Source organism: Hydra viridissima, unplaced genomic scaffold (assembly GCF_058129835.1).
Source record: "Hydra viridissima isolate aposymbiotic clone 2 unplaced genomic scaffold, HvirCarnegie_v1 scaffold_13, whole genome shotgun sequence".
In the NCBI taxonomy this organism is placed as follows: Eukaryota; Metazoa; Cnidaria; class Hydrozoa; order Anthoathecata; family Hydridae; genus Hydra; species Hydra viridissima.
The window spans coordinates 9,832,467-9,857,486 of NW_028324312.1; the positions used below are offsets into that span (position 1 = coordinate 9,832,467).

Below are 25,020 nucleotides of genomic sequence, written 5' to 3' on the forward strand. Positions count from 1 at the left end.
TTGTAATATCTTTCTTTATTGAATTCAAGTTATTTAAAAACTAGTGTTGAATTTTATAAAGCGCTAAAATGATTACAGCTAACACTATAAATATTTAAAAATATTCAATTTTTATAAATAGTACACAATCTATTTAATGTAGGTAATCTATGCACATTAAACAACTGAAAGTCTTGAGGGAAACAAGTTCTCAAGTTGAGCAGTTGAGTTCAGAAAGTAATATTTCCTTATATCCATATTGAAAGAAGAATAAAAAAATTTTCAGCATTATAAAACAAAACTAAATATATTTTGAAGATCAACAAGAATTAAATTGTTACGATCCGACGTAATATGCAGAGAAACTAGTGACTTTGTTTGAAACAATCCATCGAATTCCTTTCCAGGGATTGTAAAGAGAAAAACGATCGCCTTTATTTGCATACGTCACGATGCTAAGAGAACTTGTGCTTCGATTAGAACTCCATATTCTTGATGCAATAACTTCGTTATTTTTTTTTAGATGATAGCTGATAAATTCAGGAATAGTTGAGTTAATTGCTAAGCGCAGCTACGTGAAAAGAAATCTCCGTTAATAAAAGCTTAATCTTTACTTTCAATGCAAATATTAAAATGTAGTAATAGAGCATTAAAAAATAAGAGAGACATAAACAGGAAGAATTGATCCTCTGAATACATTTACTTATGTCCCAGAACTAAAAGACAAACTTTACTAAAATGCTATAATAAGGAAAGAAAAAAACTAAATTTCAGGTAACCAGTAAAAAACGTTGAGTACGTGAGCATTTACTTTTGAAATCTGATTTGTTAAGAACAGCTTTAGTGAATGTTTAATGTTGAGCCTACGTAGTTATTTATTCTTTTTCAAACACATAGCAATGTAAAATCAAATACCATAGCGTTCACTTGATAAAATCCTTCAACATACACTTCTATATAAGAACTGTCATTCAACGAGATTGAGCCAGTTTTCTTTACAACTTTCCACACCGAGACTGCTTCTAAAAGGGAACGGCTCTATTTTAGATAATTACTAAACTTTTTAACTTCATTTGATATTAATGACTCGCATGCCATTTATCTAAGATGTCGTTTACCGTCAAAGGCGATTATTTTCATGTTCAGTTCGTCTTTCGGACCAAGCACAATCACTTCTTTGATCTAAAAAGCGATGATTTATATAACAGTAGCCTTTTAAAGTTGGTACTGAAATGAAATGTTTGTGTGAACTTTAAAGTTAACAGGTAAATAACAGCAAAGGCTAAAAGGTTTTTTATGAACAGAGAAGGAAAATGAACAGGTTTTAAAATTTAACTCACCCATTTTTCATCTATATTTTGTAAATCTAAAGTTAAAAAACAAAGGTATAAGAAGAATAAAATTTTTTAAAAAGTTATTTCTCTAAGTTTTTACGTCCTTAAGTTTCTTTTTCATAAAATTGCTTCCAACCTTTATTTTCTTTTAGCATATAAAACAAAAATCTGGACTGACCAACAAAGATGGTTTGCTCAAATCTTAGTTACTTTCATGCAATTTTTTTTTTTTTTTGTATTTTTATATATAAAGAAAATTAAATTTAACTAAACATCTTATGCAGCATGAATATAAATGTTAAATCTCTCCGTATTTTCTCAGAAACTATTTAAATTGCTAATATCTTTATTAAAATTCGAAACTTATTAAGCGTAAATATTCATTACTTACCCATCCTATCAATATGATTATATTTTATCTCTTACCTGCAATGTAAATGTAATTGTTTTCATTTTATGATTGAAACGGCATTTCAATACAGCTTGCTTGAAAGCACTTACAGATATATATTTGCTGTCATAGGTGCTTCAAAATTACTATTTTGAGTCAATAAATGGGACATTAACCAACAGAGTGGTGTTCATTAACAAATAGGGTTGCTCGAATGATCCTTTAAGAACATAAACTGTACTTACAACCTTTTCATAAAATACAAATTTTTTTTTGTATCACTCCAATTAAACAGCGCATAAAAAGAAATCACTGATGCTAACAAATCAGTTCCATTTTGTTTTACTTTTTTTTTATCAAGTCAAACAGCTTGATTATTTTAAACTTCTTTTGTATTGATAGAAACTTCTTTGTAGCTTTGATTTTCACAGTTTTTACAATTTTAATCCATTTTTTTTTTCTTCTACTTTTTCCAATGCAAACGTTTTACTGCAAGTTATTTTTTTATAGTCATATATTGATACTTGCAGACTATTTTTTTCTTGTCCGTTTTTAAACAACCCATGCTTTTTGCACCTCGCGAAAGTTTAAAAAAACTTCAGACAAAAACAGCTCATTTGGAAAACCAAATTTAAAAAAATCTTAATTTTTTTGAAATAGATTTCGAAGCAGAAATAAAAAAAAAAAAAAAAGGTTTTTAGTCTGATTTTTTCTTTGCTCATTTGCAGAAGAAAAAAACACCAGTTTTGTTGTTCTTAACTGAAAAATATTTCACAGTTGATCTGTACTGGTTATAATTTTCAGACTATTTGCCTTTTAAGGAAAAAAAATACTGTCTTTTTTTTTAAGGTAGGTTTGAGAATGGGCGCTAAGAGTATCTGTACCAAAATCCATGTCTTTCCTCTGATTTTTTCCACCTTCCCTGAACCAAAACAGGCCCTCTTTGTTCAAGATAGCATTCCATGTCACATGGCAAATTCTGTTTAATACTAGCAAACCGAAATCGTGAATATTTGGCCACAATATATCAAACACTTGCTTGCTTCATTTGAATCACCTCGATATTTTCATGTGGGTGTACATTTAGGCTTGTACATTGGTAGTCCTGGAAATCCTAATATGAGCCTGAGTAATAAATGCCTGAGTAATAAATTATGGCTCAAAAGTTGGCTTAGAATCTAAACTTCGATTGCAGCTGATGGTGGCTGCAACGATTTAATAATATCAAATACTTTTATCTTTTGCTTTATTCTTGAAAATACCCATTTGGTGGGCGGATTTGAAAAAAAAAAGCTGTAAAAAAAGTAAAGTTTTCTTTTTTAGTGACGCAATCAGTATGGTAAAGCAAATAAGGAAACTTTGCAATTTTTGTACCGCAAAACCGTCTTCAAAACTCTGTCTCTCAAGTCATGAGTTATTAACTATTTACATGATAATTAACTTTTCAGCAGTTTACGATTTCAGCATGAAAGTTATCAACAAAATTAGTTTCATTAATCCACTGATGTAAAAACAAAATAGCTTTTATTCAAACTGTTATCATTCAAAAAATGCCGACAACTTTCACTTGACTTTTGAAGAATGTAATAAAATGCATAAAAGTTTTGAAATTTGCTACATTGGGCTTTATTTCAAATTTCTGATTATCATGTTATGTGAAAAACCTCAACCTTAAATACACCGTATTTTCAGCTAAAAGCTGTTTGCGAAACTATTCTCTTTTTAAAATGCCGTAAACATTTCGGTTAGAGGGTTACAGGCTCCTTTAGACAAATATTTTATTTACCGGATTTTCGGAATCGGTATGCATTAGATATAAGACTTTAAATATGTACTTTTGATTAATTTTGTCAAGGTCACCAAACAAAACAATTTTTGAGATGTAAAAAAAAATTTTTGGCATAGAGTGACATGGTAAATATATTTTTTTGAAATGCTTGTGCTTTAATTTGAAACAATTTATTCAAATTGCAAAAAATATTTAAAATTAATATAAAATTGTAATAAAATTTGTAAAGTATTTGTAAAATTACAAAAAATATTTGTAAAATTTTTTACCATTTAAACGTTATTCAAATAATTAACATTACGATATCATTTACATTTAGAGGTTAATTTCAAACTGTTAGGTGTAAATATTGAAATATTTTAACAGCAACACTTAGCAGATTAAGGGTGAATAATAATCTCTGAAGAAAGAAACTCTTTGCTTTGAGCCTTACCTTGCACTTGCTTCTGTGCATTTTGATTCTAAAACAAAAAATTAATGAAATTAAAAACGGAATACTTGTTTATTTAGGAAAGTATCACAAACAATGTTCGTGATCTTTTTAAAGGAATAATTTGCAGAACGTTACACAGAGCTGATTAAAAATTTAGCACGTTTAAAATTTCAATCATTTTCTTTAAAAGTGAAAAAAATAAGTAAAAAATAAGAACTTTTGCTTATTTTAAGATCGAGTTTTATTCTTTTAATCTATTCGGAGAAGCGAAAATATACAATTTATGATATATGCTTTAGTTGTTTAGTTTTCTAAGTTTATGTTACGAAGCTGAAAAAAATAATTTCAAAAAAGAAAGCTCATCAGTTTAACACGCTTCAAATCAAATTTTATTTTACAGCAGAGTTTTAAAACGTTCAGCTCTTTTTCTAATAGTTTTGACACTTTATCATAAATAATACATTTAAAAACAGATGGCAAGTTTATTCGACGTTGTTTTCCATACTTAGTTACAATGGCCAATACAGTCGACATACTGCTGTGTAGTCACAGACAATAAAATTATGGGACGGCATCGTTCCATCTTTCCCTCACAGTTCCTTTATTAGTTTATGACTCTAGATTTTTGTCTCATCTGAGATTAGTTCAAACTGTAGGGGCGGTTTACAGCATTTTAAGGGCATTTTTTAAACTAGTAAATTGATTTACTGCTAATTCGACAAAGTTGATAAATCTTGATCATCTGTACTAATAGAATATTGCGATAGCAGCGAACAGGATACCGTGATAATTATCACAGTATCCAATAAGCTGTTACGCCCCAATGTTGCAATACGTAATTTTTCAACCAATAAGATTTTTTTTTTGCGTTCAGTTTTTAATTCTCTTTTAAAAAAACGATTATTTTTAGTGTTTTTAAACTTTTGATATTTAAAAGGTTTTTTCAAGGTTTAAAAAAACTCATGTTTTTGTTGAAATCCTTTCAAAGTAAATGATAAGTGTTAAATTTCTTTGTTATTTTTATGCGAAATTGAATTGATCTTATATTTAATTGATTGTAAAATTAGAAATAGAAAAAAAAGGTTTTTGCATAGCATTTTTTTGTTGCTTTTTTCATTTCTTAAGCATTGATTGATTTGAGCATGCTGTCACAGATATCGCCTCGTTTTTTTTAAATAAAATATAGCTACTGTGAATTGACTATACAAAAGTGTAAAGACGACTTCTTAGACCACGTGCTTTAAAATCATTTTTACTACTGCAAGTTTTATCAGAAAACCGACTAAATTCTGTGTAATAATAATAATAATTATATATGTTGGTATATAACTTTGCTTCCGCCATTTTTCGATAGATGGCGTTAGAGATATGTGGTGAATAGAACTGTCGGGTCTAAAGTGTAACTTGGCAACTTTATGCATCTGTCAAAAGCACCACTTATGTTAGGAAGTGGTGCTTTCGACAGATGCATAAAGTTGTAAATTTAAATGAAATTGCTTCTACAAAATCCCAGTAATAAAAAAAAAAGTTCAGTTTCGGTTTCAGTTTCGAAAAAGTTAAAAAAAACTCAATTAAGCTCATAATAAAAGAAGAAAATAAGAGAAGAGAATAAATAAAAGAAAGTTGCGTTAAAAATCCTTTTTTTTTTAAATAATTGAAATTTAATTTTCTTAAAGTCTGTGTGATTTGACCAAAACTCTTGGTTTCGCCTAACCAGTCACATCAACTTCTTTTCATTTATTGAAAATAACAGCAATATAACCATGTTATAAGCTTAATTTTATATAGATAAACAATCTTAATATTTTAAGAAATAACGCGGATGGTAAAAAGAAATTGAGATCATTTACTAAAAGACTTTAGTACACGTTTAACTTGATATATAATAAATAATACAAAATGTCAACTAGTTTTTTTTCAACCTGGAGCATAATGGTTTCTTGTTTAGTGAACTACTCCATCTACTATACTGTTGCAGTCTTCCAGTTTTATGAATATTATAGAATTTTCTATTTGGGCATAAAATTTCTAGATTTTTAGGGTTCTTTAGTATTCTTTTAGAGCTTCTTTAAGAATCACATAGAACACAAATACTTTTGAAATATATAACTTTTTTCGTTCTGGCAAGTCAGATAAAAAGTTGTAGTCATAGAGATTTATTTGAGATGTATCTACACTCCTTTTTTATAAGTCAACATTTAACATCACTTTATTTTTTCTATCACTATATTATTAATTACTATAATAATATCTAATTACAATAATAATATTACTTACTATAACAATATTATTACTATAATAATATTATTACTTTAATAATATAATTACTATAATAATATTAATTACTATAATAATATTAATTACTATAATAACATTAATTACTATAATAATATATAATTAATATAAAAATATATAATAATGTAATATAAAAATATCTCTATATTATTAATTACTTTAATATCAAGTAACGTGAAACCTATAAAATAAATTCTTTTTCTAGAAGAACAGCAGTAGAGAAAAGATTTGCGATAAACCTTGATTGATGGTTAATTAGAAAAAATAGACAGTATATAAATTTAACTTTGCATTATAAAGTTTGCTTATAGATTAGTGCGATTACTGTTTGAACAAAAAAATGTTACTAACCAACCGGGAATAATTCCGATACTTACTTTTAATTGTCCTGCATAAACATCTCTTTCCAAGCGGTATTGATTTTGCAGATCTCGCAAACTTAGCATTACTTTATTGGATTTTAGCTGCAATTGGCCGACCCACACGCAAATACCGATTTGTAATAACATAATTACTAAAAGCATGTAAAGATTGGTGTTGCAAAGAGTCATTTTTTTGGTTTTCGTGGTAGTTTTGAGCAAAGTTTCCATCGCGTGCTGTATCGCTTGGTGTTCTTAACAATATTTTCTTTTAACATATTCCCAGTTGAAACAAACAAGAAATAAGTATTGCTGAAAGCGAAAGTAAATTATTCCAATAATGGGTTAGTTTTTATAATAGGATCGAAACTTAGTTTGTTTTTTTATTAACCAAAACTTTATAATTAAAAATTAGAAAACAGCAGAAATGCGCTGAAAGAATAATTAAAGGATTTTATAAATCTTTTCTCAGAAATTTTAATTAATAAGACGTAATAAGAAGAAATTCTTAGAAACTTTATACTTAAGTTTAATTTTTTTAATTAATCTTTTAGCTTTTATTGGATTTTTTAAATTATGTTGACAAAAAATTAATTTATTTTGTAATAAAACTTCCAGATTTAAAAAAAAGAAAACTAAGTATTCAAATGTCTTTTAAGAAAGGACATGCATGATATTTAAGATTTTCAAACCCACCTGGTAAATCTAAATAACTTTTAGGTTTCATAGCTTTTGCATCCTGCATAAGAAAACAAAATAAAAAAAACAATATCAGATAGAACAAAACATTTATTATGTAATTAAAGTACAAACAATAGAAATAATAAGATTGGAAAACTGTTATGAATGGTTTATGAATTTTTATATCATTAAGTTATTAATTAAATTATAATTAAAATTATCCAATCTAAGATATGTTGATGATAGTCATGCTAGATTTTCAAAAGTTCATTAATGAAACTTTATTTTCTACAGATTATTTATTTACATATTTTATAAGTATTTATATTTAAGTTTGCGTCATTCTTTGAGCAATTAACTTCCAAGAAGTAACGAGTGTCTTACAGAAAAAGAATATCAAGATACAGAAACTAAACTGTTAAAAGGATTTTCAAATACAATGCTCCGACAATCTCCTCGAAGGTCAACGTTAACAAGCACTTGTTTGCAAAATGACCATAACCAGCGAAGAAGTAGTTAGTTATACATTATTTGTTTTTAAATATATAACTTTTTAAATACTATTTTAAATAAAATTTCGATATTGACAAACATTATTATTTATTTTCATTTTTAAAAGAAAAACCCAAGTAGCAACGTTCATACGATTTTAAATCAAGAAAAGGGTTTAGTGTTTGTGCGAATGATTGTGAAAATGGTTGTAAAATTATCAACAAAATCATTAAGTTATTAATTAAATTATAATTAAAATTATCCTATCTAAGATATGTTGATGATAGTCATGCTAGATTTTCAAAAGTTCAGGAAGCAGAACAATTCTAACTTATTTTGAATAAACAACATCCTGCAAAACAATACACAATCGAAATTGAAAGCGAAAATAAAGCATTAACTTTCTCATGTAAAGGTAGTAAATAAAACAATAAGGTAATTACGAGTTTTAAGTTTACAGGAAAGAAAACATTACGAATATTTAAACCTTACGAAAATTAAACCTCACTCAGTTCACAACCTCAAAATTTTAAGCGCAATACCTAAAGGTTACGTTCACAGAGCTCACTCCATATGCAGTGCTTTACATTTACAAAACGAGATAACATTTCTAATTCAAATGTTCAACGAAAATGGTTACGACAAACGCCAACTGGTAAGTATTGCAAACCAAATTAGTAAAAAACGGTCCTTAAATGAAAATAAAAATCAATCCGAGTGTGACACCTTCCATACAGTTTCATTACCGTGAATACCAAAATCACTGTCCCCAAAATTGAGAAAAATATTTAGAAAATTTGGATATAGAGTAGTTTTTAAACCTAATCTTAGTTTAAGATCACTGCTAACGTGTAAAAACAAACCTAAATTACGACGCAATAGCCATCCTGGAACTTACTTAATTGAATGTAACTGTTTAAAAAAATAGGTTGGCAGACGATCCCATGGCTCAGAATCAGGTCAAGTTTTTCGTTTGCCGTCGAATTGTTAGGGAAAAAATTAAATAAAACTAGACACGAGGTAGATTAAGGTAAATATCACGAGGTGGATTAAAGTAAATATTAACATGGATCTATTTTTAAATAATTGTGATAATAATTTAAATTTGAACAGTTCTGAGGAAAGCTCTGACGAAAGCTCCGAGGGAAGTGTATTTTTAAAAGGTTATTTATTTTAGACAGATTAATTTAGTGAAGATCTAGATTATAGTTTTGATCGTAATACCTCAATTTTTTATGTTGCATCAAGTTTAATCAATAAAGCTTTTAAGCTAAAAAAGAAATTAGACAAATTTTACTTTGCATTTCTTTTAGATTTTTTATTTTTGAAACTATTTTAATATTTTAGAAATTGTTAAATACAATGCAAATGTCCAAGAAATTAATTTTATGCCAGTCTACTGGCAAAAAATCAATTTCTGGGACATTTGCAAATCATTATCAATGCAATCTACTAAGTAAATCACATTGACAATGGTTTGTTTTTATGTTAACACTTAAGCATAGACAAAAAATAATTTCATTAAATTTTGGAATTTATCATTTGTTTTAGGAGAAAAAAATTAACTCATTTATCATTTTAAGTCACACGAAGAGGCATTGAAATGTATTGAAAAATACGAACTAGCAACAACAACGCAATTTGTAGTGTATTATGCTAATAAGAATTTTGGTCAAACAGGTAAGATAGAACTCAGGTGTTCTTACTTTCAAGTTATTTTCAGGATTTTAAATTCTTTAATTTGCACTCAGTTACTGAATGTTTTTATTTTTTAGATACAATTACAGAGAGTCATAATGTATTATGGGAAGATCTTTCTGTTTCTTATTCAGGAACTCCTTATATAGTTGTTTCTTCTAAAGTGTTAGAGTGTCACCATGGGTTTGACAGAAATATTTCAAAAAAGAATAATTAGAAAAAAAATATAAAAATTTGTGATGTAAGTTGATCTTTTTTTTTAACTGTTTTCTATAAATTTATTTATTTATATAAATAAAAAAATATTATGTTCTTGTAATATTATAAGATTATATAAATATAATCTTATAATATTACAAGAACATAATATTTTTTTATTTATATAAATTATTTATTCATAAAATATGTAAAAGATAATTTTATAGGTTTTTAAAATGTTTTTAGATAATTTCATTTGTTAACTTGTTAACTTAACTAATTTTAGAAGGGTGATCATTGCTTTCAAAAAAAATATATCATTCTACAAGATAGTAAAAAGTTTAAGTTCCGTGCTAAAATAACTATGAAAGAAATAATTCACTTTCCTGAATTTAAGGTATATAAATAAATTAACTATTTTAACCCTAGAAAGTAAAGCAAAAAGTTTCAAGTCTTTTATTGTTACATTTAGATATCACAAAAAACTGTATTGCGAAAAAATAATGCCTCAAAACTTTTAAAACAAAAATTAAAAACTTCAACCTTAAATGAATTACAATATAGTCGAACCATTGTAGTTGTCATTGACGATTAGTCCTCTCATGATAAACATCCAGTTGGGCAGGTATGTATTGAATCTAAACTGAAAAATATTAACAGAAAAAAAAAAAAATCAAAATAATAGTTGTATATGTTGTATATCCTTTTTATTTTTTGCTAAACATTTTTAGGCTGAGTTGATTTCTCAAACAATTGATCCGCGAATTTCTCAAAAAATAGAAGAGTATGTGAAGGAAGGAATATATAACATAAGAGAAATGAAACGCCTTCTTCGACTTGCTGTCAAAGATATTTTTGATAGTGAAAACCTTCCTCCTCCAAATAATAGGAGATTTTATCCATATGCTAGTACTATAAGATCGCATATTGTTAAAATGAGACAAAAGTTAAGGTAAAATTTTTTTTCAGATGTCTCTACGCAACCATAATGACTCATTATACCTCGTTATAAAGGTATAATGAGTATAACTCATTATAGCTTTACTCTTTACTTGTTTTTGTATTTGAGCAACAAACTTATAAACTTCCAAACCAATAATCTTCTTTTCTCTTTTCTCATGTATATTTTCTTTCATTACATGCTTGTATTCCACTTGCATACTGATATAACTGTCATAATCTATGCTTCACTGTTATAATTCATCACAAATTTTACCAGTGTCTTCTTGATACAGTATATTTTGGTAACTGATAAATACTAATACCTCCAAGTTTTAACTCAATTTCTTATTTTTTTTTCTCAATGTTTATAATATAGTGCTAGTTTTGCGTATGGTAATTTTATAGGTATTTCATGATTGATCAAGAATGTCTCTTGAAAAAGTGTGATGAATGGAAAAAAAGTGATCCATTCATTAAAGTCTTACTTCGAAAAAAATGTGAAGTCACAGTAAATCAAAATTTTGAAAAAAATTCTACATTTCTGTTTGTATCTCAGTCACAGTGGCAACAAGACCTTCTTTTGTGGTATGGAAATGAAATAATACTTCTTAATGCTACTTACAGAACTACAAGATATTCCCTACCCTTATTTTTTTAACTGTAAAGACTAACATAGATTACCAAGTTGGAGCCACTTTTGTCACAGAAAATGAAACGAAAAATGCTGTCACTGAAGCATTAACTATCATAAAAGATTGGAATTCATCCTTTCACCCTTCTTTTTGTATGACAGACTATTGCAATGAAGAGATTGAGTAATTAGAAACTGTTTTTCCAGGTAAATATGCTTAGTGTCTGTAACTTTGATTACTGTCCTTTTGAATTAATTTGGAGTTACACAATTTATCTTTTTTTTAAGGTTGTCATGTCATCATATGTGATTTCCACAGAGAGCAGGCATGGGATCGATGGCTTTCCAAAAAAACAAACAATTTTTCAGATTTTAAAGGAAGCATAATTTCAATACTGCGACGCATTGCAAGAGCGCAAAATAAAAATGAAATACAGGCAGCAATTGAGAAGCTAAATACTTCAAATTTTTGGTTGGATGGTAAATTTCATAAATTTAAGAAGTATATAACTAATTATTGGTTATGCAACAAAGAAGTAAGTTTATTTTTAATTTAGTCACCATAATTACCAGATTTTATGCCAGATGATTTTATGTAAAATAATATATTGCATGTGTGCTCAATTTCTATTTCATATTTAAAGCTTGGTTCATAACATGGTTAATAAAAACTACGTCATAATTATTGTAATCATCTGTTGTGTCATTAATTGTGTTATCATGCTTGCCTACTTTATCATGCTTCTGAATATTTAAAACTTGCTCAAAGGATTTTGCTGCCTAACATTTATAAACTGCAAAATGTTTAATACATTTTTTTGACATTCAATAGTAAACAATATTAATAACAATAACTTAGTTTCAAATTTTGTGAAGTTAAATGACTAACTGTTTTTTTTTTAAATATATATAAGATGCTTACATGCTTGATCATAAATTCCTGTCACAATGACTTTCGTCATTATAGTCACAGACTATAACATATAGTTTAGAACATAGCATAGCTTTAGGCTGAGTTTAATATTAAACCTTGTTAATTTTTTTAAAAATGTCAAACTTTTTTTTGCATTTAATTAAGAGATGGATATGGGCCTATCGCCAGGATCGTCTATTAGTCAATCTAAATACCAACAATGGTCTTGAAAGACAAAATGAAACTTTTAAGTACACCTATCTTCAGCGCCACAAAAACTCATCTATTACTGGAATGTTAACCTTATTAATTGAAGAGTTTTTTGCTGATAAATTTGAACAGTTAGTATATACTTTCATATTATATATTTATTATTATCTTTAGTAAATGTTTTTAAATTTTTAAATAAATTTCTCTGTAAATGATTCTATTGCTCAATAGCATAAAATATATAAAAATTGTAATAAAAAAAATTCTAATCAAAAAATTATAATAACAAAAAAATTTTAATAAGAAAGATAAAAACTTTTAAAAGTTTGTTAAAACCATTTAATTATTAAAATACATGTTTAGACCATAGCATAAGGGTTTGTCAGTTTTTTCCTCTTTTTTTGAAATTGTAAAAAGAGTGTTTTCTTATTTGTGGGATATTTAAAACATAGGAATAGTAACTTTTTATTTTGATTCACTTCCAACAAGGTTGCAAGCAACCACTATTAAGTTAGGAGTTACAAGAAAAAAAGAATAGAGTTATAGAGCAAGGAAAGCAGTTGACAGAAGACTTGAAAAGTTGAAGGTTGTATGAGTCAGGAAAACATGAAAATGGCAGAGAATTCCAAAGAGTTGGGGGAAACAAAGTGTGGGGGAAAAAACTAGATGAAAAACGTTTTAATAGCATGCAGTGACAGATACATTAAACGAAAGAGACTTTACTAAGTGACGAGTCAAGCGAGATTGAGTTAGTTGACAGAAATAGAGATGATAGTTCTTTTGAGCATAAAGAGATGCAACTTTACGACAATGGGAAAGAGGCTCAAGCTTAACAGATTGAACAGATTTAACTATGTTTACAATGCGTTTTTGGACCTTGTTTAGAAGAGAAAAGCATCATTAGAAATAAGTGGTTTGTAGAGGTAGAGAATGAAATCAGGAATAAGAAAATACTAAGCACGATAAAAAGAAGCAAGCTTAGCAAATGCTAATTTAGCAATGGATTGTATATATGGTTTCCATGAAAGATCAGTAGCAAACGATAATCCAAGGAGGCGTAAAGAAGAAGACTCAGTGAGAGGGTTGCGAATCATTAACATAAGAGTCACAACAGTATTGCGATAGTTGTTTGCAGTAAATAGCTGAGTTTCGTTGGGGTTAAAGTTTACAAGCAACTACAAGCCCCAATCTGTTGCAGAAGTGAAATCAGATTCAAGATCGGCTGCCTGTTCTAAGCAATCAAAAAGAGAAGACAGTAGTATAAAGCTCTGCCATCATCAAAAAGCTCTGCCATCATCAAAAAGAGCTACTTTAAATGTAAGGTTGTCAAAGATCATTAACGTGGACAAGAACAAAATTTAAAAGGAAAATTTTTTTAGCTTGGTTATTTTGTCTTGCTGTTATCAAAAGGGACCTTAAAATTAAGGAAAGTATGTACATTAAGTGGAAAAAGCTAAACATGAAAAAACAAGTTAATTATGTCAGTGTGCTGCTGACTCACAAGCGAAAAATTTGTGGTTCAAAGCTACCTCTGGACAAATCTTGTGCCATTGATTAAAAAGGAAATGTGAACTTCCTTTTAAATGCTCTTCTGTTGTGCTCTGTGTTAAGACTATAGGAAATTTTTTGGGTACCTAAAATAAAGTTAATGAGTTAATAAAAAATCAATGATTAATTTTAAAAAGCCGTCATTAAACTATTAGCCTTTCTTTTCTCAACATTAATTGCTTTTCATATTGTTTAAACTGTAAGTTTGTTAAACTCTAATGGTTTTTTTGTTTGTTTTTGTAAGAATAGTATTATAAAATTTTTATAATTGATTTTATATTTTAATAGTAATAATGCAGGAAAATTTTTAATTTGAAACTGACTATGCCTAGTATATAGTCAAAACATGTATTTTATTATTACTGTAATTTACTTATATTGTTACTGTGTTAGCTTAAAGATTTTTATTTACTTTTAAGTTATTCAGATTCCAATTACAAAATGAGTCATGGATATAAACGCTACAGTGTAGATGTACCTGAATACTTGTTTAACCGACCACATCATTTTGTTAAACAGTGTTTAAAGAAACAAGCTTTGGCTAATAGTTTTGATATAAATGGGGTAAAAATGGAAGGTCATAGAATATTTTCAATAAATAGTTTTTCAAATAAACAGAAAAGCTACACTGTTTATTTTGGAGATGAAAATACCATGCCGAGTTGTACTTGTAAAGACTGGCTACGATCATGTTACTTATGTAAACTCTTTTTTTTAGTATTTAGAAAATTTCCAGAAACATGGTCATGGGATTCTTTATCGTTGTTATACAGCCAATCTCCGTTTTTAAATTTACATATAATTAATAATGATATGGTTTTAAATGGTTCAAATATATATGTCAATCCAAGCATGATAATAAGAATAGTCATGATTACGTTAATAATGTTTATACTAAATTACCATCAAATCAATTGGGCATAATTAAAAGAGAAAAAAAATCATCTAAATCCTCTGAAGTGCGTGAAATGCTTAGCACTGTTAAAAATTTAACATTTGATTTTGATGAAACATCAGAAGAAATTAATTATCTTTATGGAATGCTTTCAAATGTTTTAGGAAATCTATATCAAGCAAGGAATAAGGAAAAAGGCTTACCAGTGAGAACAACGCATTCACATGATTATGTAGCCAAAAATCATACAAAAACAGTCGATCTGCCTATTGTTAAAAAAAAAGTATCCGCACATCGAGTAGGTAAGAAAAATGAATTGTTTAACTTAGCATCTAGCATTAAAAGTGATTAGATTGCATCTGAAGCACCAATACAAGAGTGTATCATTACAGGTGATCAAATAACAGGGGATATTACATTTACAACCAACAAAACCATTGGAAATGTAGCTTCTGAAAGTAACACCGAAAATGCAATTTCAACTTTTCCACAATTTTTAGCTAATGATTTAGAAGATCTTTTAAATAACCGAATGTTATCTGATAGTGTAATACATTGTTTCCAAAACTTGATTAAAAAAAGTCATTTAACATCAAATGGACTTCAAGATCCAATATTAGGACAAAAATTATTTTTTAAGGTTCTAGGTTCACAACCATTTGTTCAAGTTATTCATAATGGGAACAACCATTGGCTTGCTCTTAGCACATATGGTTGTGAATATGGAGAAATAAATGTACTAGACAGTAACTTTCAGGGTCATCTATCCTTAGCTACACAGAAGCAAATATGTCATCTATTAAATTACAATAAACCCATGATCAAAGTAAATGTTTTACCAGTGCAGCAGAAAGAAAGGTGTGTAGGTTGCGGTTTGTTTTCACTGGCTTTCATTGAATTTATTTTATCAAACAAAAACCCTGTTGAAAATATTTGGTTCAATCAAAAACAATTTAGAAGTCATGTTCTTTTGTGCTTGAAAAAAAAATGTAATGCAATCTTTTCCACTTTTACATCTTGCAGGTCGTCGATGCCAGTTAAAAAAATTCATGCTAAAAATCTTCTGACATTTTATTATGGTTTGGACTGTTTCTAGGATTAAGCTACATTTGCAAAGTATGCAAAGTCTTTTCTGCAGTGTTAAATCATTGACGCTAGTGCCTAATTTGGACAGCTTATTTCTAAATTAAGTTAACTCTTTTGAGCTTTGTTTAAAACAACATACAAACTCGCATAAAATTAGGAAATAGAACCCTAATTAACTGAGTACTTTGCAAGTACTTGCATTGCAGACCTTAGCGATATCTTGACTATAGCAAGTCTACTGATTAGACACTCTCCTTCACCGATAAAAACGGGTTCTATTGGCGAAGGAGAAAAACCCGTTTAAAAATATAATCGGTTCTAAGTATTTTCAGTTTGAAAATATATAGATCAGACTATTATTAAACTATGAAGTTCATTTCTTTAAAAAAAACCATAATCTAATCTGGACAAGCGATCGTGATTTTAGATAAAATAAAAATAGTCTAGGTCTATATTTTTTCATGTAAAATATTCTGCACAAACTATTTGGCATTAAAACTGAAAATAATATTTAAATTCAACTTATGTGATGATTTAGAGACCAGATCGTTTCACGGAATTGTCTTGGTCAGCAAAATATTTTTAAAGACTCGATAATAATTAAGTCGACAACAATCTCAACCTCCACCGGACAAATTATTAAAATTTATTTATACTATTAAAAATTTCAAATTTTTGAAAATAAACCAATGCATTAAGGTGGTAGAGCACAAAAAAGACACTTTTCATGAAAGATTTAAAAAATAGTTTTAAAAATATGCAGAAATGCTTCACTAAGAGAAATGAAATGTTTTTGCAAAAAAAAAAATTTGAAAAACTTTACCAAAAACCCATAATGGCGCAAAAACAGTGTAAATAAAGATCTAATTCTTATGTTTTCAAAACACGTTAACTTGAGTTAGACTTAAGAACCATTAATTAAACTTTGCAGATCTGTTAATGAACTTATTTTATTCCATTTAACAGATAGAATTTTAATTAGTCCTTTTATATGTAAAGATATGACCTATTTTTTAAGATAAGTTAAATTTAGTACGATTTACAAGCAGTTTAAAGAAGTTAAAACTAAAAATATAGAGTTTTAAAAACAATTAAATAAAATCTATCTGTCAAATGAATTCTAATGTTGTTAGGAATATGTCCTGAAAATTTCAGAACAAAAGCTTTATTCAATCAGAAAAAATCATGTTTTGAAATCTTGATAAAATATGAAAAACTCAACTTGCAGAAAAAACAAAAATAAGTACAAAATAAAGAAAAACAAAATTCTCAAAATTCAAATTTCTTTAAAAGCAAAGTTGATAAATAAACAATAAAAAGCATGATAGACACAACAAAAAGACAAATTAGCTTGCAATTTTGCTCAACGTATATAATAAACGAGGGTATGTTTGTGGTTGCTATGGCGTTGCTAAGGTAAATAATTTTGCAAATGTAGATTTTTAACACATTTCCAAAAATAGTTTCAGTTTCATACTAACATCAAAAGAAAGAGGATAAAATTTTAAATAAGATGAATGAAAAATTTTTTTTTTCATATTTTGATCAAATATTTGTATTTTAATTGTGCTCTACCACCTTAAGTTAAAACTGTCAAATTGCAACAAAAAAAATAAGAAAAAAATTATTGTTGTATATAAAAAATAACTTAACCAAATTGAATAGTTCGCTATCCTTCTTCTAACAATCTTTAAATAAAGTCACAGACAAATCGCACAATTGCATATATTAAAGCCCTTTTCATAATCATCAATCTACCGCATAACCGAGTAGAAGCTGATCTAACTCGTGTAATCCAAACAGTTTAAATATGCTTTCTATAACTTCTAGCATACTTGTAAGCTATACACTTTATAGTATTTCGGCACTTGTAGTATTTGCCAAAAATTTGAATTCAAATTAAACTTTCATTTTACCTTTGAGATATCGAAAAATCATATTTTTTCCTTATGTTAATTAACTTCAACGAATTATAGTGGTACAATTTATTTTTAATTTAACCTTCAACGTTTTCAAAATTTTCAATTACTTAATTCATGTGCTATATATGAATATTGTAGCATTGATCACTAAGTATTTTAATTCCAGCACATCTACTGTCCATTTCACCAAAATTCTTTCTCACATCACATTTAGACTTTACGAAGCTAATTGAAGATGAAGATAAAACAAGTAGTATTTTATTATCTTCTTTTGAGATGTACGCTGATGTAGGTTGATGATTAATTTCTGTTTTATTTTAAGCTAAAAATGATATACATAACATTGTCTAAAGAAGTCTTTAAGCTAATAAATAAAATACTAAAATACTAAAATATAATAAAATACTAATAAATTACACTTTTTTCTTTAAAATAAAGAAATTCAAATCACATGCAAGTATTGTAATTTTAATGCTTCACTTTGTTAAACATAAATTGAATATACTTTGTTAAAAACAATAAATTATTAAACTTTTTAATCCTCAACCCTTCACCACCTCAGGGTGGTGAAGAGTTCTAATGGCCTTCTTATCTTTGACTTTTAGGTTAACAAAAATAAGTTAATTTCAACTTTAAAAAAATAACAAGAGTACATATGGGGTAAGTAAAGAAATCAATTCAGAAGTGAAATTTTTTTTAATGTTTACGTTTCTAAAATTTAGAAATGTAAACCTCAAAATGGCCTTGCGTGGCCAGTTTTTGCATTACAGCGCGCTTCTTGCTTTCTGGGATAAAACACCTCTGCTTTCTTGACGAGTCTTGATGAGTTGTTCTAAAGATGTGCTTTGGTTTTTAAGTATAATATTGAACTTGTCACTTAAAAACATGAAGTACATATATTTTTGTCCGTTTTTATACAATTAACATTTAACAAAAAATACAGACAAATTATTATTAATTAATGCAATAATTAATACATTAAATAATGGTAATAATTCAATATCATAAAATACCAAGCAAACTGTAAGATATTTCTTATAATTGGTCATTATCAATTGTGGTAATAAGAAATACGTAAGAGCTCAGTAATTACATAAGGTTTATTAATTCTCCCTCTCATCTAAGAGAGAGAGGGAGAGGAAGAAAGCGTTTCCAAAGCAGAATGTTAAAAAAAGTAAAAAAACACGCAATAGATAATAGTAACTGGTTTTACTATGCTACCAGTAAACAAAATTATTTTTAACTTGATTAAAAGATAAATTCCCAGCATTTCCAAATTAAGTTCCGGCTTCTCTCTAACTGTTGACTAATGATTAATAGAGTAAACTTAACATCATATTAAATTTACAAAATTAAAACCATGTTTCAACAGAAAGCAAACTAATCAAATGATGACAAAGAAAACTAAAAAAAGAACATAATTATGTTTGAAGTTGTAAAAAAATTTAAAACCATTTATGCTATTGTTTGTTTATAAATTGTGGTTATAAACTGTTATTATTCTAAATATTACTATAAATATATATACAATAAAATTGAAATTAATGAAACTAATGAAATTACGTAATTACAAACATTACAAACATAATAAACTCTTATAATAAACACTGTAAAGTAAAATCTAATTATACTTAGTAATTATACGCAGTAAAGTAAATAAAATTATAGGTAATATTGGGACAATAGTTTAATTTATTGTGTATAAACTATAATATAGTTTATAATATAGTCTATATACATACATATAGTCTATACATATATACTTTGTGTATATATACACATAGTTTATATATAAACTATAACATAGTTTATAATATAGTCTGTATACACAATAAATTAAACTATTGTCCTAATAATACCCACATCTGTTACAAATAGGAGCCATGGCTCAAACGAGTGGCTATTATTAAGACCTATTCGAAATCTTAGATTTTAGGTTATATTTATGCTTCTGTCTATTGTATATTGACTAACAAAACAGTTTACACTATAATATTAAAGTAACATAACAAATCAAAATATACCAAAAACCTGTAACTGAGAGAATATTGTTTAAAATGCGTCTCAAAGTTGCTTGAAAAAACCAAATATTACTACTGATGGTATAAAATATTTACTTAAATTAACTTTAACAAAAATAAGATTTTATAAAAGTCAGTTAGTACTACTTCGTCCAACATTAAGTATATATTTACTGGTGATAGGTATCTACCTTGTTTTCCTAATTTATATAAACAAAGAAAAGTCTATTTTACACTACTTTGAAATGTTTACACAAATAATATAGTTATATAATTATAAAAATAATCTAAATATTTGTATAAAATTTTGCAAAACATAACATTTTGGTAATATTAGTCAGCAAAATAATCTTTTTATTTTAATCAAATTTATTTAAAAAATTCAATAAAAACTTAATTATGAACTTACATGGGTGCTTGAACGGCTTCGTTCAAAAAATTAGTCAAATTACTTTTAAAAAAAGTCAAAGCTAGCGGAATGCTACCAAAATAAGACACTTTGTAAACTATCCTAAAACACTTTGTTAACTATGAAAAATAAGTTAAATATTTATAAATATATTTATTTAAATCTATACAACTTTTATTTATAATTGTAAGATTGATTAAGGTAAATAAACAAATTATTACTTGTTCTTGTTTACAACTTTGGTTATTGTAAGTGTAATAAGCATAAACGGACGGCCTTTTTTATTCAATTGCGTTAAATTGTGTGTTGATACTCAAATTACAGCAAACGAAAAACTTGACCTGATTCTGAGCCATGGGATCGTCTGCCAACCAAAAAAATACGCTGGCGAATCAAAATTACAAATTAAAACTCGAACCCAATAACATCAAAAAGCTTACACAAGGGCAAACATCATTAGTATTGTATTGTTATTATCAATACAATGTTAATGTACATATAGTGATGGCAGAGTTAATAGAAGGAGACTCAACAACAATAATAAAAACGCTTTTCTTTTCTAAGACCAATATTATTCTTACACTCGCAAGCACACGAACACGGTGTCACGTTAAATAAGTAGCCCGTTAAAAAAGTAGACAGCTCTGCGCAGATATGATGTTAAGTTTCCATTAGGTAGGTGAAATCTATCGTTAAATAAGTAGCCTTGTTCCGTTAGGTAAATCTTCAAAGTTACTTAAATTTCATATTTATAAGTCAAGAATTTAATTTGAAAAATGCCTGTTCATAACTATTCTGTTGAAGATGTTAAACAATATCTCTCTGATGTAAGGATGAAATATTACAAATCAGAGCTTAAATCTTTTTTAAAGTATGCAAAAAATTCAAACTATGTGGTATGTAAACATTACATTTATACTTTGTTGAATAAATAATTATTATAATTGAATTAAATCTAAATTTTTACATACTTTAGATGGTAAATTGTATTATGTACAAAGCCTTATTTATCAGAAAAAAAGCATTGTCCACCCAATTGATTTTAAAAGAACATGATTATTGTCTTAAAATGACTAAACAATTAATTGAAAAAGATGATTTAAAAATAATTTTAAAGAAATCCAGCAAGAGAAAGCATCCAACTCCTCTAACTGGCACAAGTGTATCTAAATCCAAAAGATTGGTTTGTCCTGCAATTTCTGTAGATAATAATTTTTATTCAACATTATCAGCGCAGTCAGTCAAGCTGTGCATAGATGTTTTAAAACATCTATCTTGTTGGCTTGATAATACTTTAATTGATATTGCACAAAGCTTTCTTTCACATCAGTTTCCTGAAGTAGGTGGATTTCAAAGTTCTTGGATTTTTAATTCAAAAAACTTTGGTGGTTAAACTATTTCTGGAAAGTTTGTTCAGATACTTAATGTTAGAAATTCGCATTGGGTTCTAATAAGTAATTTAACATCTGAAAATGTTTCTAAGTTTGTTCAGTATTATGATTCACTGTTTACTAGATTTAATAAAAGCACTGTTCCATTACTGGTACACAGAGTTGCACAATCGTTGTTAATAAATGAATATATTTCTTCTTTGAATGTGGAGGTCATAAAATGTCAAAAGCAAGACAATGGAAATGATTGTGGGCTTCATGCTATTGCAAATGCTACTGCTTTATGAAATGTTTTGATTATCTAGTTTAATTATCTGGGATAAAATTAGTATGAGGTCTCATTTCCTGCAGTGTATTGAGAGAAAAAAAACGGAGATATTTCCTTACATTTCTTTATCATATTGTAAAAAAGTATGTTCATTATCATTTCAATGTGATAATTTCTGTCACTGCAATAGTAATTTTTTTAAAAACCTTAGTAAACGTTAGATATTTGATTTATTAATTTTTGTTTTGTGAGCATAATGGCTTGAAATCTTTTTGTTAAATATATAAAAATATTTTCTTAACAAGAACTTATTTTAAACAAAAACTAATTTTAAGTGTCTTTGATTGATTCGGTTTTAGATAAGAGTTATTAGTAGAGATACAACAAGTAGAGTTACAAGTAGTAGTTATAAGTTAGAGTTAGAACTAGAGTTATAAGTAGTAAAGATGGAACTAGACTAGAGTTTACTCAATTTATATTAGAGTTTATTGTAGAGTTTTTTAAATTAGATTTATTATGATAATTTAATTATTTTAAAAAAAGTTGTTACTGTATTTTAAATTCTAGTTGTATCATCACTCTAACTATTAAGTAAAAGTTGTAATTAATAAATATAAATTATAAATATAAAAAACTTAAAAATAGTTTTCTAATATTATTTTTCTTATATTTCACTTTAGATTGCCTGGTTACATTTCAGGTTACAAGTACTTTTTTAAATTTAACCATAATTGTGTTTTTGTTTGTTTCATCTGTCAATTTATTATAATTATCTGGTAAATAATTCTGATTATAGTTATAATGAAAACTTTCTTCTTTTTTTTTTTTTTTTTTTTTTTTGAGTTTTAGGTGCGACAACTTAAGCTCTTATGGCTAGGAGTAATTAAAGAAAAAGATTCCATCGCTTATGTTAAAAGTATATTTGATAGGTAAACCTCGATCCCTGGTGTTTATTTGAGAAGGCAAACAACCAACAATCTAGGAGAGGTATATTTAAATGGACACAAGTTTAAAAACAATACAAAGTTGAATGTAAACATATTTTGGAAAATAAATTTTTAACAATTTAATGTTATCATGTCTTTTTTTTACGTTTCTCATTTTGTTTCCACGTTATTCTAATCTTTGACATGTTTTAATCACTTACAGATTATCCCATGTAAGCGTGTTTGGACGGTTTAATTTGGATAATGCTGGTTTTTAAATGTAACGTTATGGAAGGTTTGAGATCATGTTTAGATCAAAACCTAGAACTCGTTAAATTTCAAACCCTTAACTCGTTTTTCAGATCAGAAATAGATTCCTAGGTTTATTAAGTGTAATAGACTTTATACTTTTTACACTTATATGAAAATTTTCATCAACAGAAAATTTATAGATTAAGCTGCTTTTTTAAAAAATTTTTTTAATCAAAATAACTCTTAGAAATACTATTACATTAACAGATAACATTACTTATCCAGGAGGCACCGTGTGGGGTGCGCGCCAGATATCAAAATACAAACTTATTGTAACATTTATATCACAATCTATAAACATAAGACACAATACAATATAAGATCGTTAATCAAGGGAAGTGCGGCGATCCTAATTTAGGAATTTTCATTTATCGTATTGTTACGTTAAATATGTTTGCAAATATTAAGTTCTTATAAGATTATTTTTAAAGTCATATTTTTCAATAAGGATTTTATAAAACTTTAACTTAATCTTAACTTAATTTGAAATTTAAAATTAAGTTTAAAATTACGTTTGGTGTTAATAATATTGTCTTGATTGCTCATTTTGTCTACCTTCTTAACGGGATATTTATTTAACGCCTCTAACGGCCTTAAATAAGTATCCGTAAGTTAACGCATGCGCAGATATAACATTTTGTCTACTTTTTTAACGGTATACTTATTTAACGCCTATAGGCGTTAAATAAGTATCAGTAAATTAACCCATGCGCAGATACAACATTTTGTCTACTTTTTTAACGGGCTACTTATTTAACGTGACACCGGGTGAATAAAAATGAGCAATTGCTTTTATTCAGTAATTGGTCAGCTTTACGGGAATAAAAGCTCAAAGAACTTTTCTTAAGTTTTTATTCACGTAAAATTGAGCAATTACTGACTAAATTTTAATAATTTCGAAAGTCGAATAAAGTCAAATTTGAAAATTTGAATAGTCGATTTAATCGACTATGGCACAGTGGGCCCAGATGGCAAAGTTTTGGAAATAGGATCATAACTAATGATTAAGAAATCCTAGAAAACTCATTGAGGACTTTTTAGAAAGATATTTTTTTGCTGGTTATAGGAAAATTCAAATTTTTGATATTAAACTAAGTTTGTGGACTGGGTTCAAATTACCATATTTGGTCATTTTTGATAAATTAGTATTTTTTGATAAATACTCAAAGTTAAATTTTTTTTAAAATGACAATTAAAAAAGTAATTTATAAGATATACTTAAAGAAAATAAAATTCAAAAATTTAAATAATATAGGGGTCTGGTTTCTACTGTTCTATTGATAAGAAGTTTAGTATTTAAAAACAAGTATTCTGTAGAATTTGGATTTAAAATAATGTTAGTACAATAAAATTATGAGAAAAGAGTTCTAATGATTTGAACTTGCAACATATATTTGAAGATAAAAAGTTAAAATAGTAAATAATGTTAATAACTTTATAATTAATCATAAATAAGGTTTTCAAACATATCATCATGAGATCATACGCTCATAAGATCTGCTTGTATGCTCATTTGAACCACAATCTTGGCATAACTTTGGAGGATGCGAATGGATAATTCGGTTTAAAACACAAGGATCCGATCTCTCTAAAAGACGACTCATTACATCTGTAAGTTGTTCTTGATTTGATGTCTTACGAGAGATAAGTTTTAAATAGTTTCTAATATCTTTGTTATTTGCTTCAAGACCTTCCTCCGATAAATTGCCAAGGCCATAACCATCATTAAGAGTTATTAAAGCAGCTGAATGATGAAGGACTCCATGAAGAGTGTGGTTAATTTGTGCCCATGGCATATTTGTAATAATTTTAAGTGTAGCATTATTGCATAACTCCTGAAATTTGTCTATTTTAATTTTACGCTGACAAGAAACTATACGAAGTATTATACTGATTT

The 25,020-nt window shown here is 27.3% G+C and overlaps 1 protein-coding gene and 3 pseudogenes across 2 annotated transcripts; 2 read left to right on the forward strand and 2 right to left on the reverse strand.

Moving 5' to 3' along the window:
* On the reverse strand, positions 1 to 7,000 carry LOC149880399 (uncharacterized). The gene is made up of 6 exons (XM_090069939.1): positions 6,599 to 7,000; positions 3,927 to 3,954; positions 1,320 to 1,345; positions 1,098 to 1,161; positions 895 to 1,001; positions 1 to 550 (listed from the first exon to the last, which is right to left on the reverse strand). The coding sequence occupies exons 1-6, from the start codon at positions 6,809 to 6,811 to the stop codon at positions 317 to 319; spliced, it is 672 nt and encodes a 223-aa protein (XP_089926065.1). The 5' UTR covers positions 6,812 to 7,000; the 3' UTR covers positions 1 to 316.
* Positions 7,001 to 8,372: 1,372 nt separating this feature from the next.
* LOC149880400 (uncharacterized) lies at positions 8,373 to 16,287 on the forward strand (annotated as a pseudogene). The gene is made up of 11 exons (XR_016446128.1): positions 8,373 to 8,408; positions 9,101 to 9,209; positions 9,305 to 9,433; positions 9,529 to 9,692; positions 9,936 to 10,046; positions 10,122 to 10,274; positions 10,381 to 10,601; positions 10,997 to 11,429; positions 11,511 to 11,758; positions 12,301 to 12,476; positions 14,313 to 16,287. The product of XR_016446128.1 is annotated as an uncharacterized LOC149880400 (transcript).
* On the reverse strand, positions 12,857 to 13,445 carry LOC149880401 (uncharacterized; annotated as a pseudogene).
* Positions 16,288 to 20,836: 4,549 nt separating the features above from the next.
* LOC149880402 (uncharacterized) lies at positions 20,837 to 22,342 on the forward strand (annotated as a pseudogene).
* The last annotated feature ends 2,678 nt before the right edge of the window (positions 22,343 to 25,020 follow it).

Bases quoted from the DNA above. Each gene is read 5' to 3' on its own strand.
- LOC149880399 (XM_090069939.1), bottom strand. From the start codon at position 6,811: ATGGAAACTTTGCTCAAAACTACCACGAAAACCAAAAAAATGACTCTT. The intron at 1,162-1,319 runs GTGAGTTAAATT...ATCGCTTTTTAG, and splicing joins AAAATATAGATGAAAAATGG to ATCAAAGAAGTGATTGTGCT. The intron at 551-894 runs GTATTTGATTTT...CTTTTCACGTAG, and splicing joins TTTATCAAGTGAACGCTATG to CTGCGCTTAGCAATTAACTC.